The sequence below is a fragment of the Alosa alosa genome, chromosome 1, assembly GCF_017589495.1.
Source record: "Alosa alosa isolate M-15738 ecotype Scorff River chromosome 1, AALO_Geno_1.1, whole genome shotgun sequence".
In the NCBI taxonomy this organism is placed as follows: Eukaryota; Metazoa; Chordata; class Actinopteri; order Clupeiformes; family Clupeidae; genus Alosa; species Alosa alosa.
In genome coordinates, this window is record NC_063189.1 from 38,731,899 (window position 1) to 38,748,761 (window position 16,863).

The 16,863-nt window shown below is 39.9% G+C and overlaps 1 protein-coding gene across 1 annotated transcript; it reads right to left on the reverse strand.

Moving 5' to 3' along the window:
• Positions 1 to 509: 509 nt before the first annotated feature.
• On the reverse strand, positions 510 to 16,385 carry LOC125299828 (CD209 antigen-like protein C). The gene is made up of 5 exons (XM_048251295.1): positions 16,242 to 16,385; positions 1,772 to 1,858; positions 1,482 to 1,621; positions 1,296 to 1,402; positions 510 to 1,195 (listed from the first exon to the last, which is right to left on the reverse strand). Exons 1-5 carry the CDS (start codon positions 16,324 to 16,326, stop codon positions 1,054 to 1,056), a joined length of 561 nt encoding a protein of 186 aa, XP_048107252.1. The 5' UTR covers positions 16,327 to 16,385; the 3' UTR covers positions 510 to 1,053.
• Between the last annotated feature and the right edge of the window lie 478 nt (positions 16,386 to 16,863).

Below are 16,863 nucleotides of genomic sequence, written 5' to 3' on the forward strand. Positions count from 1 at the left end.
CAAGTAGTCTAATTTAACAGTACAGCAATAGAGTTGGCACTCATACAATGTAAGTAAACCTCCACTTCATCAAAGAGTAGATGTCTGGGACAGATGGAAGGAGACGGTCATGGGAAATTGAAAATGTTGATTTCAAAGTGAGCTCTGGGGAAGCCATGGACAACTTAGTGCTGCTTCACGTCTGAAATTTCACTTGTTCATTCATTGTGATAAGTTGACCCCTTTCTTTAACATACCCAGCACACACTATCATATGCACACACATAGTCAATACTGTTGTATGTATGAGTCATGCTCTTAAGAGGCTCTTAAAGGAGAAATCCAGCAATTTTTCACATAGATCTCCGTTTCTCAAGGTCAACCAAGTATTGTCGGTACAAAAAATGAAAACAATCGGTTTTACCCTAGCTCGAGTTGCTGCAGCCTACAGCTAAAGCAGCCAGGCAACTACAGCGCTACACTCTGGGGGCATGAACATGGGGGCTCATGAACATGCCCCCAGAGTGTAGCACCATAGCTGCCTGGGAGTTAAATGCTGGCTGCAGCAAGTCGAGCTAGGTAAAACTGATTGTTTTGTTTTTTTCCGTACCGACAGTACTTAGTGACCTCGAGAAACGGAGATTTATGTGAAAACTCACCGGATGTCTCCTTAACAAGCTGTATTATCAGAGTTCTCTTCTCCAACAATAGTGATTTTCTTTTTAGACAGTGATTTGAGCTGTCAGTTTTTGGTTTTGTTTTAATAAAAATGTAAGAACAACGCCACTACAGGAGGAGAATGATATCAGCAGTCCATTTGGTGAGGGTGAGGTTTTTTTTTTTTATTATGCCCTTGAGAATGAGAGAAAATATGACTAAAAGACACCTGAAATAAACAACAGCAAAAGAGAGCTTAGAATAATATAGTAATACTGTATGCACTGTTTAACACACAGTGCATACAGTATTATACAGAATGTGAAAATGTGAATAATGATCTTCAAAAAAGAAACAATAGACAAATGTGCTGTAGCTCAAAATCACTCATAACACCTCCATCTTGCATCAGTTGGACTAAGGTGCCCTCTCGCATATCCACTGTAATTCAAAGTCACAGTTGTTATCATTCCAGGTCTGAAGAGATGGTTCACGAACCCACGTCTCACCACAGTTCTCCTTCATCTTCAGATTGTTGGGCTCTCCTTTCAACCAGTATCTGTGGACAGCAGCAGGATTACACTCAGGTCATCTTATCCATTTATTGCATGTTTATTTGTAAATATTGAAATATGTCGTTGTAATCTTTCCATTCTCACCCAGTGCCATTGGTCAGTGTTGCACCATCTACCCATTTCCAGACCCAGTCTTTTTTGCTGTAGCTGAGACCAATCCACGCTTGCACGGAGAGCGCTCTCACAAATTTCTTTGAAAGAAGATCATAATGAGTATAAAAATAATTCATAATCAATATCAAGTGTTTTCGCGTTTATGATGCCAGCCACCTGCTCCTCTTGATTGCTTATAATAATCAGATCTGCACCCCTCTTTAGGCACTGGTCCCGGCTATCAGTCCAGTTTCTGCGTGAGACTGAAATATAGTAGCAGCTACCATAAGAAAGCCACCCCTCTGGACAAGGTCTTCCTACAATAAAACAAAGTATTTATAAATGTATAGATAACTAAATGTATATTAATAAACATAATATATAATTGTACATATATTTAGATTTAGATGTAATCATTTGCATCACAAAGTAATTTAATATAGGCCTACAGACTTTTCAAAACTTACCAGCGAGACGCAGGTAGATATTAAGAGCCACTTGCAGAACACAGAGAATCCCAAAACTCACTGCAATCAGTCTGTACAATCTGTACTCTGAAAAGTGTATCAAATGTGCATGTAAGTCATATAGTAGGAGATGTGACCCTATTCTATCTTTACATTTCCTATGTTCTTATGGATTTCCTACGTGCTGACCTTTGTATGATCAGTGATTACCATGTTTTTTCGTTGTGCAGTGACTAAGCCAATTAAGGTACCCCTATGACCCCAAAGGTGAAGATTCAATCATGCTGAGTTGGCTGAGGGTAAGACAGCCTACTGAGATTGATCCGTACTACTCCCTGCCACAACCACACACAACTACTATTTCTTATGCTTAATTCAAAATTATCTAGCTGAGAAACGTTTACTCTAGAGGGCTGACATGTGGTCAGTTCAGAGGTGCCTGTTATCCGGCAGAAATAAAAAAAATATATATAAGTATATATACTTTTTTGATCCCGTGAGCGAAATTTGGTGTCTGCATTTAACCCAATCGGTGAATTAGTGAATTAGTTGGTGGCCTACTGGCAGCCGTGGCCTACTGGTTAGTGCTTCGGACTTGTAACCGGAGGGTTGCCGGTTCGAACCCCGACCAGTAGCCACGGCTGAAGTCCCCTTGAGCAAGGCGCCCTACCCCTCACTGCTCCCCGAGCGCCGCTGTTGTTGCAGGCAGCTCACTGCGCCGGGATTAGTGTGTGCTTCACCTCACTGTGTGTTCAGTTCACTGTGTGCTGAGTGTGTTTCACTAATTCACGGATTGGGATAAATGCAGAGACCAAATTTCCCTCACGGGATCAAAAGAGTATATATACTTATACTTATAAAAGGAGTACAGGAGAATTTGCAGCCTTGTCACAGCCTATGCAAGCAAGAGCATAGGTTACAAATGCTCCACAACAGCTAAGTGAGATTTTTGGGACATCACTTTTTGTCAAGCTTGAAAACACCCCTTAGTTGTTCTAAAGTCACTGTAACCTTTGAGCTTATTGTACACCTGATGGATATTTGATATTCACTGACACTTGTCCCGTGGCCTCTTCTAACTTAGCTTATAATTATTTGATGTGGTTGTTATACATTGTACATGTGTACATATAGGCTTCTCTCTCTCCTACTCAAGCGAGTAGGACGCATTTCACACTGCTCCTGCTTCACCTATCCTTTTAGCAATTTCCACTCTTTTTCATTCTTTTATTTCATTTACAAGCTAGTTTAGCAAAAACAGTGAAACCAGTACATTTAAATCTGAAACTTTAGTGGTTAGTTTTTTTTTTTTAAATGAGCCAGCCAAGTCAACGAGCAAAAACTGAACGGCAATTCACCTTGAAGTTGGATTAAAACAAAATGCGCCCTCCGCCAGAGACCCAGGAGATCATGCTGAAAATGGACTGAGCTAGAACAGAGGATTTCTACTTTGGAATCAAAGATGCATGCCTTTCCATCAACGACAGATGAACTACGAGAGGTATCTCATGAAGTGAGTACAGCAACTACTGGAAATGCAGAGAATGTAACCCAGCAGTCTAATATCACTGCTAATAGAGCAGATGAATGCATCGACCTCACAAAGGGAAATGTGAGTACAGAGCCTTGGCACAGGCAAGGTGCCAGACCAAAACAAAAACGTAATACAAGAACTGTAATTACCTCAACACCAGTAAATTCAGATGTTAACTTCAGGCCTCGTATCAGAAATACAGACAGATCAGCAAACTACTACAGGGCTTGTGGTCCTAGGGAAGCCCACAGCCCCTAACACTATGGAACAGATTTGAATGCCTCCGGGACGTGAGAGGGGAATTTCCCAGGGAACAGACCCAAAGCAGGCAGCGATCAAACCACAACAATAGAAAGATGGGCACAGACAAGAAGCAGCACCTATTCATCCCACAACCCTCGTTCTTGGCGACTCTGCTGTGAGACATATAAATGGGGAAAGGATGATTGTATGTTGTTTCCCAAATGCTTCAGTGTCTGACACAAAAAACAAGCTTGCAGAACTGGTGTCAAAATATGCAACTATCAAGCGCATCATTGTGCATGTTGGAGCAAATGACATCTACAGAGAACAGCTGTATGTCAAAGAAGATTTCAAGGAACTTTTCTCGGCCCTATATGAGCTTGGAATACAAATTTTCATCAGTGGCCCACTCCCAGCAGAGGGAAGCTTTGTATTTTCACACCTGGCTCGCAAAAACATGCTTTTCAGTTGGGATGAATTTTATTGACAATTTTAACCTTTTTTGGAATCGCAGGGAATACTTCAGACCAAATAGCACAGAGCTAAGTTGGACTGGGGCCAAGATCTTAACCGAATACTATCACCTCTCTCTCCTGCACCCATCATTTTTTCTGCCAACCTTGAGCCGAGCCTCTGATAAGCGCTTAGTGGCCATACAGACGGAACAAGCGGATGACCTCAACCACTCAGCTAAACCAAAACACTCTGCACAGGCTGAAACAGAGATATGCCCAACCTCCCCTGCTGTGGGGCCCTCCACTGAAATGCAGACCTTGGAGAAACATAAACAACCAGCTCAACAATGCCAAGCCATGTCCACTGGACAAGATAAGATGGGTGCTGCTAAAATGACTCAAAGTCAATCACTGGCGTCAAACTCCCTGGAATCTCAGCAAACAAATGGATGTGATGAGCATGAGGAGATAGCACCTATCAAAGCTGCTGAGAGGATATCAGAAAGGAAGGGTCATGTTGTAACACCAGTACCGATACCCCTCCCCACCTCCGTCGTCTCCTTGTCACCACAAAGACACAACAACATGGAATACACTACTGGAATACATGCTGAAAGTGGAGCATCTGCAACAAACTTTCCAGAACCTCAGCAGGCAGATGGAGACTCTGGATCAATTTTCAACCCCAACCTCCTTGATTTCCCATCACCACCCACACCCAATCAAACTCCCCAGGCCACACAAACCCCCCTAATCTCCCATCATCATCCCCACCCCGTCATCCCACCACCCACTCAAACTCCACAGGATCCCCTGAATACCCATCACCATCCCCACCCAAGCACATGATGTTCCCTGCAAGAATGGAGAGACTGCTACCAGTAGCCATGCAGAGTTTTACTAGCCCAAGATCATTAGCACCAAAGAAGCCCCAAGGGCACCTCCACCCCCTCCCCCTCCCCCTCCCCATTTAGAAGGATCTCTTAAGCAGCAGCAACCTCTTAGTTCATTTTCTCAGCCGGCATATAGCATGGAATGTGCAGTGGAAAATACAGATGGCAGCAGCAGGGGACAATTATATGATGACTGTATTGCATGATATTCTCAGGGTCCCTGCAATATAAATGGTACTGACAGTAGTTTTGAGAACATGCCGGGACCCAGTAAGCCCATGACATTCTCTATTCCTGTATTGACAAGAAATAGAACACAAATGCATCGAGCTTATAGGGTAAACCAGTCCAATCTCCTACCCGTACCACATCAACCTCAGATTTCCCCCATGGATCATATTTCCCCAACACTTACAGCAAAACTAGCACTCCTAAATATCAGATCTCTTTCAAACAAATCATTCTTAATTTATGATCTAATTTGCACACACAACCTTGATTTTTTTACTTTTAACTGAGACCAGGTTAGATCAAGCAAACAGTGCTGCTACTCTCACCGAATCAGCTCCCCCAAACTTCAGTTTCTTGAGTGCTACCAGAGCGAATAAAAGAGGTGGGGGGATAGCCACAATTTTCAAGACGTCTTTTCAGTGCAATCAGTCGTCATTCGGTGACTTTACTTCATTTGAATATCTGTGTGCATGCATTAAGTCTTCTCCTCAGATTTTATTACTGACAATTTACAGGCCTCCAAAACATTCAGCTAAAGTTTTTCTTGAAGAGCTAGGTGAACTGCTATCAGTTGTTTGCATAGAGTTTGACTGTCTTATTATATCAGGGGATCTAAACTTGCATGTGGATAATCCTGAAAACAATTATGCCAAGGAATTCATTGCACTAATCGATACTTTCTCCCTAACACAGCATGTACAGGGGCCAACACACTCTCTCGGCCATACCCTCGACCTTGTTATCACAAAGGGTCTCGATGTCTCTACAGCTGTTAAAGACCTGGCCTTATCTGATCATTTCTGCGTGTTCTTTGATGTGTCTATGTCCCCACACACTCAAAACACAGCTATGATGGTAAAAGGAGAATCATAAATGATCAGACAAGTGCTCTTTTTGAGCAAGCACTTTCACTAAAGTCAAGTCAACTGTCAGACTCTGAAGACTTATTTGATCACTTTAATGCAAAAATGGCAAACATTATGGGTGACATTGCTCCATTACAATTCAAGAAAGTTAAAGACAGACAGAAAGCACCATGGAGGCAAAATCCAGCAGTTAAACTTCTAAAAAGAGAGTGTAGGAAGACTGAAAGAAAATGGCGTAAATACAAACTTCAGATCCACTATGAAATCCATAAAGAGATGCTCCGCACATATAACTCTGAAATATGCAAAGCAAGACAGTCTTTCTTTTCTAACATTATCAATAGAAGTTCAAATAACACTCGTATTCTATTTTCAACTGTTGATAAGTTAACAAATCCCCCCTCACAATTAGTGCCTGAACTTCTCTCAACTAATAAATGCAATGAGTTTTCATCTTTTTTTAAAGGTAAAATTGACAAAATCAGACTCAACATATCTGCTCAATTACAAATTCAACAACCTGAACTTCCAGCAACAAACAGAGGGAAACTAAACTTGATGTCAGAGTTCAGCTTGATAGACTACGAATCTCAGCTCTTCCACATGTGTCTTAGACACTCTGCCTACCAATTTCTTCAAAACTGTTTTTCACCTCATAGCGGCGGATGTCCTTCAAATTGTAAATGTCTCACTGCTGTCTGGCACTTTTCCTAAGTCACTGAAAACAGCTGTTGTAAAGCCACTTCTCAAGAAGAATAACCTGGATGCCTCCATGCTAAACAATTACAGGCCCATATCCAATCTACCTTTTATTGGCAAAATTATTGAAAAAGTAGTCTTTAATCAATTAACCACCTTCCTAACATCAAATGGGTATTTTGATTACTTTCAGTCTGGTTTTCGGGCAAATCACAGCACTGAAACAGCTCTCATTAAAGTTTCCAATGACATACGCCTCAACACAGATTCAGGTAAAACATCAGTCCTAGTGCTACTGGACCTTAGTGCAGCATTTGACACTGTTGATCACAATATTTTACTACACAGACTAGACCACTGGGTTGGATTTACAAGCATAGTTATCAGCTGGCTAAAATCATGTCTACAAGAAAGGAGCTTCTTTGTTGCCATCGGAAACTGTACCTCAACACCAACGTCCTTGACCTGTGGTGTTCCCCAGGGGTCGACTATTATTCAACCTCTATATGCTCCCACTTGGACAAATCATTCAAAATAATTTGATTTCATATCATAGCTATGCAGATGACACAAATTTTTACTTAGCTCTATCACCAAAATCGACTATGGTCCTCTTGAATCTATGTGTCAGTGTATAGAACAAATCAACACCTGGATGTCTCAAAATTTTCTTCAGCTGAACAAAGAAAAAACTGAAGTAATTATATTTGGTAAAAATGAGGAAAGACTTAGGGTTGCCACTCTCCTTGACACAAAAGGGTTGAAGGCAAAGGATACTGTTAAAAATCTTGGTGTATTAATTGACAGTGATCTAAATTTCAACAGCCACATGAAAGCGATAACTAAATCAGCTTTTTACCACCTCAAAAATATTGCCAAACTCAGAGGGCTGATGTCAAAACATGACTTAGAAAAACTCATTCATGCATTTATCTCCAGCAGGGTTGATTACTGCAATGGGCTGTTCACAGGCCTTCCTAAAAAGACTATTAAACAGCTTCAGGTGATACAAAATGCAGCAGCTAACAAAAACTAAAAGAACTGACCACATTACTTCAATTCTTACTCCAAGTCCTTGCACTGGCTTCCAGTAAGTCACAGAATTGACTTTAAAGCACTATTGCTTGTTTATAAATCAGTAAATGGAGCAGGACCTAAATACTTGTCAGACATACTTCAGCAGTACACACCTTCTCGTCCTCTCAGGTCCCAGGTGAAAAACCTGCTAGTAAAACCTACAGTTAGAACTAAACATGGTGAAGCAGCTTTTAGCTGCTATGCTGCTCAGCTGTGGAACCAACTTTCGGATGACATTAAAAAGGCCCCAACTGTAGCCAGTTTTAAATCTAGACTTAAGACCAAACTGTTCTCAGATGCTTTCTGCTAACTGTGCCGAGTTACAAATTCTGAATCTGCCTTGATAATTATTCTACTTTGTCTTTTATTACTTTTTTTACTACTTTTGCCTTTGTTTTATGTTTTCTTTTTATTATGATCTTTACCTTTTAACTATTCTTTGACTATATTGCCCTTCTATGCTTTTATTTGTTTTTATTGTTTGGTTTTGTTTATGTAAAGCACATTGAATGACCTCTGTGTATGAAATGTGCTATATAAATAAACTTGACTTGACTTGACTAGAGTTTTTGGGAGCACTTTTCAACTCCATCAGCTTAAACGTCAACACTGTCAGATGTAAAAACCTGATGGAGTTGACAAAATTCTATGTTTTTTTTCCATCTTAACCATGGCTTGTACACCTAGAGCCATTTAGTTTTTCCTCAGTAGCAAGCTGTCTCTATAACCTAAGCAAAAACGTCAACATTTATTCCAAAATTCTAAACTAATGGTGTCATATTTGACGGTGTTGACACATAAGCTGTAACGGCAGCTGTTTCTTTGAAATATCAAATAATTGAAAACCTGGACCTGTGTCCTTAGTTGCATGCACCAACAACTATGATTAGCAGTTTTTATGTATAATAATGATGTAAAGTTAATTTCATGTATTATGTGACATTTTATCTAACCACTCAATTCAATTGATAAGTATATTTACACTTTTGTTAACTTTTAAACACTTAAACACACCGAGGACAGGTTAAATTGCATGTTTTTCAGGGTACAGTGTCCGTATTTTAAGGAATTCCAATGAAAATACATAAAATACTGTATATGAAATTGATGTCATGAGTATACAGGGGTCCTTTACACTAAACCTTTAAAGTATTTTTCAATGATTCATTTCTCAATTTTTAGTGCAACTATTTACCTTTTTATATGACTGAATCAGCATATGTTCCAGACATGTAGAATTGAAACTAAGACAATCAGATCCTCACTGAAAACAGTTAGTTCTGCTTTCCTTTGATATAAATATGACTGAATGAAAGGTTGTCTCATGGTGCATACTTTTCTGATGCATACTTGACCTCTAACTAACTACTGTATAAAGACAAGCCTTATCTCAGTCTCCCGTTATTCATAGGTGTAGGTACATTTCTTCCATAACAGCAATTCAGCTGTTTTGAGTGTTACCCAGATTTCCATAATCCTTTGCAACAACATTGAAATCATCAAACCTATCTATAGGTGGTTCCTACCAAGGTTGCAAGAAACCTGGATGTCATGATTGATTACCAGCTAACCTTCTATGTTGCCTTTGTCATTATACAATATTAGAACAATTAGGCCATACACAGGCCCATAACCTGCTATGAGGTCACTGAGGTTGATCATTTTTAAGAGCTAAATATAAGATTTGAAGCTAAATATTCATCTGAATAAAAATGAAAAATCAGTAGTTGAAAACTTCTCTATAGCAAGTGCATTCTTAAAGGAGTACTCTGGCCGTTTTCAACATAGGACCCGGTTGTTCGAGGTCACCGAATACTGTCGATAGGGGAAAAACATTGGTGCATTGCTGCTAGTAGCTAATCCATAGCTATGGGGCCAGATTTTAGACTGTGTTTGCGTCTCTGTGAAACATGAACAGGATCCTTACCTATAGGGTTAATTCTAAGGCCATTCATATTTTGAGCTTGTGAAAAGATGTTCACATGCCTAATAAAGTTTGTGTAAAATAACTTGTGCATGTGCAAAGAAATGTAGTATCTGTAGAAATATTTTCTGCATGTTTGAAAATGTTTTGTACATGATAATATCACTTGCAAATGCACACAATTGTCCTCCCTTCCTACTCCCAAATATATTACACATGTGAACACCTTTTCACATGATCAAAATATTAATGGCATTAAACTAACTCCATAAATCCAGTGTTTGTACAGGCAGTCACAAATCTGTTTACCTTGGTCACTCCCTGTAAAGTTGAAACAATTATACTGTGTGTGTGTGTGTGGCTCACAGTTAAAAAGAAAACCATGTTTTGCATGCACTCGCTGTGATAGTCTACGATTAATATGGAACATGGGCTATAAACAAAGGAAGGGAAATGCACACAATTCACAAAAAAAGACTTCTACCTTCTAGCTACAAACATGTTTGCACAAAACATAACTTTTGTCAGAAACTACTTATGTTAAATATTTTCCTCATGGTTAACACGAATTAAGTATATGTTTTTTAGTCAAGCAGTGAAATGTGGTATAATGCATGCATGTTGATGTGAGGTAACGTGCCCATTTCGAGAAATGTAGGATATATTTGCAAAATGCTCCATATGTACATTAACACTTTGATATTATTCACTTAATTGCTTCAGTCACCTTGCGTATAAATATACTGATACTCAAATATTGTTTTTGCTTATATTTACTGAAAGAATAAATTGAATATTTTATAATGTTCTTCAAAAACCAAGGCACTCATCTATTGGCTAAAAAGGTTAATATTTTAACTAATGTAATATGGTCTGATTATTAGTTACCTGTTTTTTGTAATCTGATTACACTATCCAGATTACTTGTAATCAGTTACCACCCAGCCCTATATGGTATATGGTATTAGTATATGTTTGGACCACTGATTAAGATACCCAAATCAGGATTTATTATATTTATATATACCGGTATATTTATTTGGACAAAACAAATATATATTTATATATATATATATATATATATATATATATATATTATATATATATATATATATATATTTGGACAAAACAATATAACAAACAGACGATAAAACAAATTTAAAAAGCAGGTTAACAGTATTACCAAAGTTCATGATCGCAGAATTGCTGTCAGAATCAATGTTATCACTTAATAAGCGGATGTGATTAGACCTATTTTCCCGGTGTAGCCCCCTGACGTTCAGCATAAACTGAATTGTACTTTCCTTCATAGACTATTTACTCACTGCATATCAATCTTAGTCACAATCAATACTATATGTTGGATTTTTAGGCAGAAGATTACAGCAGCTAGGCTACATATAATCAAACTATCTATATTATGGTTATTGTGTTAAATGTCAAAATGTGAATAATGATCTTCAAATAAAGTAATAGCCCAATAGACGAATATAGATCAAAATGCCTCCATCTTGCATCAGTGACTGGAGTACGGTGCCCTCTCGCATATCCACTGAAATTGAAAGTCACAGTCAGTGTATGACGTCCTCCCCAGCCCTGCCAACCTGTTCACTTGGAGCCTGGTGGACTCACCTGCTTGCCAACTCTGCCAGAAAAGGGGATCACTAGAGCACATCCTCAGCTGCTGCTCTAAGGCCTTGGGAGATGGGCGTTATCGTTGGCGCCATGACCAGGTCCTGAAGGCAGTAGCAGACACCATCTGCACTGGCATGAACATCAGCAAGCAGCATCACCCAACCAAGTCTGAAATTGCCTTTGTCCGAGCAGGTGAGAAGCCTCAGCCCCCCAGAAAGGCCCAAGGGGGCCTGCTCACAACAGCAAGAGACTGGCACCTCCTGGTTGATCAAGGGAGACAGTTGAGATTCCCGGACACCATTGCAGTCACATCACTCCGACCGGACATGGTCTTGATGTCCGCGGCAAGCAAGCAGGTGGTGTTACTGGAACTAACTGTCCCCTGGGAAGATCGGATGGAGGAAGCCCAGGAAAGGAAGAGGGCCAGGTACGCGGACCTGGTAGCTGAGTGTCGGAGGAATGGGTGGAAGGCCCGCTGTGAGCCTGTTGAAGTGGGCTGCAGGGGCTTCGCAGGCCAGTCTTTACACCGTGTCCTGGGACTCTTAGGGATTTGCGGACTGCACAGGCAAAGAGCCATCAAGAACATCCTGGAAGCTGCTGAAAAAGCTTCACGGTGGCTCTGGATAAAGAGGGGGGACACGTGGCGTAGTGCGCTACCTGGACACATCACCCCCGGCTGGGTCGCCCGGGTGAGGGTGTCTGATGTAACGGGACCTGATCACCCCCGGCTGATGTAACGGGACCTGATCACCCCCGGCTGGGTTGCCCGGGTGAGGGTGTCTGATGTAAGACCCAGAAACACCCTATGACCCCGGGAGCATCACTGACGATGTGTCCAGGTTGCACCATAAGGTGTATTCTAGTACTAGCTCTCATCATTCCAGGTATGAAGAGATGGGTTGGGTAGTAACGGATTACATGTAATCTGGATTTCGTAATCAGATTACAAAAATCAAGTAATTATAAATCAGCCCAGATTACAATAAAAAATTGTGTAATCAGATTACAGTTACATTGTTGAGGATTACCTGATTACATTTTATCATGCAAACAATGCAACCTTTTTATGATAGCCTAGCTCTCTTTTAATTTGACAAGCTAAAGGCTTGCCGGTTCGATCCCCTACCAGTAGAAAAAATGTGGAAGTGGTTGAGCACTGCTCTCCCATGCCCACATCCACGGATGAAGTGCCCTTGAGTAAGGCACCTAACCCCTCACTGATCCCCGAGCACCGCTGTAGCAGACAGCTCACTGCTCCGGGTTGGTGTGCTGCTTCACCTCAATGTGTGCTTCATCTTACTGTGTGTTCTGTGTGCTTCACTAATTCACGGATTGGGAGACCAAATTTCCCTCACAGGATCAAACTTACTTACTAACTTATTTACTATTGGGGCAGGTCTCCCAGCACACTGCCTGCTCTTTTCCTCCTAATCTTAATGTAGCCTCTTGTTTTAGTGTTACCGTTTACTTTGAGAAAGTCACCAGGTCCCCCTGATTGAAAAACATCCCAAAGGAATAATTTTCTCACCCCCACAATTTAAATGGATATGGTGTCCTTCAATCTCAGGCCATGTCCCTGGGTCAAAAAAATCCAGCGAAAGCTAAATTCATTGTCCAGGTGTGCCCTTATAAAGGTTAAGCTGAGTTGTGCATGTTTGGAGAATAGTGATCCATGATCACATCCATGATGACTAAGTGATCAATTTTTGGATGGGGTGAAAATTTCAACCACCAAAACACCACCCCCAAAGTGGAGAATAGCTATAGAAATGTATTAGTTTTGGGTGTTTTTCAGAAAATGTGACATGGTGACCTCAAAGTAAATGGTAACACTAAAACAGGGGGCTACATTAAGTTTTTTGGAGGAAAAGATCAGTTAATTCACACAGGAATGCCTTACTCAGAGCAAAGAGATTTCTTAGATGTAATGAAATAATAAAGAGAATAATAAAGAGAAAAATAGAATGAGAATTCTTTCATCAATTCAGTGGTGGTGTCTTTTACTTAAGGGACATGTTTATTGAAGTAATCTAAAAGTAATCAGATTACGTTACATGTTTTTGGTAATCCAACTGATTACGTTACTGATTACAAAAATTGCCATGCAATTTGTAGTCAGTAATGGATTACATTTCAAAGTAATCTGACCCAACCCTGGTCATCTTATCCACTTATAGCATGTTTATTTGTAAATATTCCTACGTCGTTGTAATCTCTCCATTCTCACCCAGTGCCATTTGTCAGGGGAGCATCATCTACCCATTTCCAGACCCTGCCTTTTTTTGCTGTAGCTGAGCCCGATCCAAGCTCTCATGTTGAGTGCTCTCACAAATTCCTTTGAAAGAAGATCACTGTAATTGCCATTTATTTAATTCAGCAGGGGCAGTGCAAAAAAAACTTTAACCTTGTATAAAAACTAGGAGATACATTATGCCAGGTTGTAGCAAATATTGCTAATTTCTGCCCGTAGTCCGTTGTGGGAAAAAAAATGAGACTAAAACTAATTCATAATCAATATCATTGCGTTTATGATGCCAGCCACCTGCTCCTCTTGACTGCTTATAATAATCAGATCTGCACCCCTCTTTAGGCACTGGTCCAGTCCAGTTTTTGTGTGAGGCTGAAAGATAGTAGCAGCTACCATAAGAAAGCCAACCCTCTGGACGAGGTCTTCCTACAATAAAACAAAGTATCTATAAATGAATAGATAACTAAGTGTAAATATATCTATATACATATAATTATACATATATTTAGATTTAGATGTAATCATTTGCATCAGAAAGTAATTCACTTAAAAGCGTTTTGATACAGAATTTTCAAAACTTACCAGCAAGTAGGAGATGTGACTCTATTCTATCTTTCCATTTCCTATGTTCTTATGGATTCCTTATGCGTTGATCTTTGTATGATGATTACCATGTTTTCTCGTCACAGTGACTAAGATACCGCTATGACAGCAAAGGTGAAGATTAAATCACGCTGAGTTGGCTGAGGAGAGCCTACTGAGGTCCAGTTGTTGGTTGGTCGTCAATTGCACATTACAGGAGGCCTATATCTACTTGCAAGAAAATAATTTAGAAACTTTTTTAATGTGTGTGTGTGTGTGTGTGTGTGTGTGTGTGTGTGTGAGCCTAGAAATCTAGACGCACCCTAGCGGCGGCAAATTAATTTGCTCAGCCTGTACGTCTAGTATCAAACCATAGGGATTTCTATTGGCTAACACTGTGGATGTTATTCAATCACAGCGCTCTATTTTATTAGAGAGTCTTAAGGCGGGCTTAACAGGATAACGACAGTCCTGCGACGGTGAACAACAAGGAAGGTGGCTATGGCTAACGAAGAAGCGGTTGTTTGAATCGGCGTTGGCGTCAACTTTGGAGAAGTTGGACTTGTGCTTTTCTTTGAAAGTTGAGCAACACAATGCACTTAAGTCATTCCTTTCGAAGAAGGATGTATTTGCCGTTTTGCCGACCAGATACGGATATGGTCGTAGCGCTGGCCTATTGCATGCTTAGGCAGTTTGAAAGACAATTCTCTGCCCGCCCCTTGGATTAAGCGAGGTGAATTGTTTGATGCCAGACTATACATTTCAATGATATAGGATGGCCCGCCAGGCTATGTGTGTGTGTGTGTTGTATCAAGAAATGTATCTAATGCATGTTCTTGCTCACATTGACACACACACACACACACACACAGGTTATTTGAAGCTGAAAGACTCGTAGTGTCAACAACAACCCACAATCTGCTTTACAATAAAGATGGATTGATATATAGTATAAGCTGTGTGCTATGAAACAGTGTGTCAAAGAAGAACAGAGATGTTTTGTCTGCACAGGCTACCACATGCCAAAGAAAGTATACATATTTTTGTTAATGAATTTCAACAGCACAAGGGGAGTTGCATTTTTGCAGAATACCGTCAAGAAACGAGAACCTGTACTTCCCTAAAACATGCTGGCTGGATATAGGCATATTGGCCTACAACAAAACATATTTCACATTCTACATTCCCTGAGAGGTCTTTCATAGGCTATCAATATAAACAGAGAGGGAAAGAGAAAGGAACCACCTGAGAGATGCAAAGGCTACACGGTGTGGTTAAAAAATATTTGAATTTAAGTTTGAAAAGGCATGGCGTACATCCCTTACATTTATCAGTGTAACTGTATTCTGAATATCACCCACTTAAGTAGTAACTGTATTTAAATACAGCTACTCATATTTTGTATTTCAAATACGTAATCCAGAATACATGTATTCAGTTACTTCCCAAAAGTGAATACTGTTAACACATTTGAACTGAATTAAGAGTGCACTTGCCCAGGAGACGTTTTCAGCAGTTTAATTTTTGTATTAAAACATAATAAATATTATTTTTGATGCTCTCCCAGGTCTAGGCCACAAAGGACCTTAACCTTCCATTTCATTTAACTATCAAGCTGCCATTCGGCTCCCCAACAATGCTGAATGATCACACACATACAACCTGCGTCAATTCAAACAGCTTTCACTGATGTGTGCTCATAAGTCAGCCACCCTCTGTCATTAAGATGGGATCAGTCTTGCCCACACTGACACACAGCAAACACTAATACCGCTAACACATTTGAACTGAATTAAGAATGCACTTGGCACAGAGACGCTTTCAACTGCCGATTGTTTTTTTTTAAATTCAGGTGAATATTTAGCTTCAAATCTAACTTTTAGCTCTTAAAACATTACCAAGGTCCAGACCTCTTTGACCTCAGCAGGCTACAGGCATGTAAGCCACATGGCACACCCATTTTCTGTTGTCAGAACTGATAGATGAGAAAAATGTATGCTTTTAAGAGCCAAACAGTTAGCCTTCTGTACAAATTTGCCCTGGAACAACACTGATAACTCCTTTAGAGTCTCTTCAGTTTTACCTTTGTGATGTCTGCATGCAGGGGCCTGAGTATGTTGCCCATCAGGGGAGTTTTGATAGATGTTCATGTCCACAGCCGCCTCCATGTTGCTTTACTGCTGCCTATCGACTGAGGATGTCCTTTGGTTCCTCTCTCTTATTGCACCCCTCATGTGGTAACTTAACACATTTAAAGAGGAACAAAGCTGGCTTGTGCAATTCAGTAAAACTAAATTAGAAAAGGGCCTAATATATAAAGAGTTTCCAAATTGCATTTTAATGAATTTTCATAAATCTTTTTTTTTTATATTTTTGTTTTCCAAGTAATTTCAGTAGAATTATAATTGGGTACACTGCAAAAAGAGATGTGTTAAAAATGACACATCATGTGTAGAATTTTAACACATGTGGTGAGTGTGTTCAGGGACTACACATGTTGTGTCAAATTTTACACAATAGATGTGTGAGCCATTTTAACACAGAAATTGTGTCAGGTAATTTTACACACAAATGTGTGATATCAATACTTTTTACACATTAAGTGTGTGTGAGACATTTTTACACTGAAATATGTCATTTAATAATATTAAGTGCTGATTATGTGTAGTTGACAATTAAAAGAATTGACTGAATGTGTTAACATT

Excerpts from the sequence above, each read along its gene's own strand:
- LOC125299828 (XM_048251295.1), bottom strand. The coding sequence starts at position 16,326 with ATGGAGGCGGCTGTGGACATGAACATCTATCAAAACTCCCCTGATGGG. Across the intron at positions 1,622-1,771 it reads TATCTACCTGCGTCTCGCTG|GAAGACCTTGTCCAGAGGGG; the intron begins GTAAGTTTTGAA and ends GTTTTATTGTAG. Across the intron at positions 1,196-1,295 it reads ACACTGACCAATGGCACTGG|ATACTGGTTGAAAGGAGAGC; the intron begins GTGAGAATGGAA and ends TGCTGTCCACAG.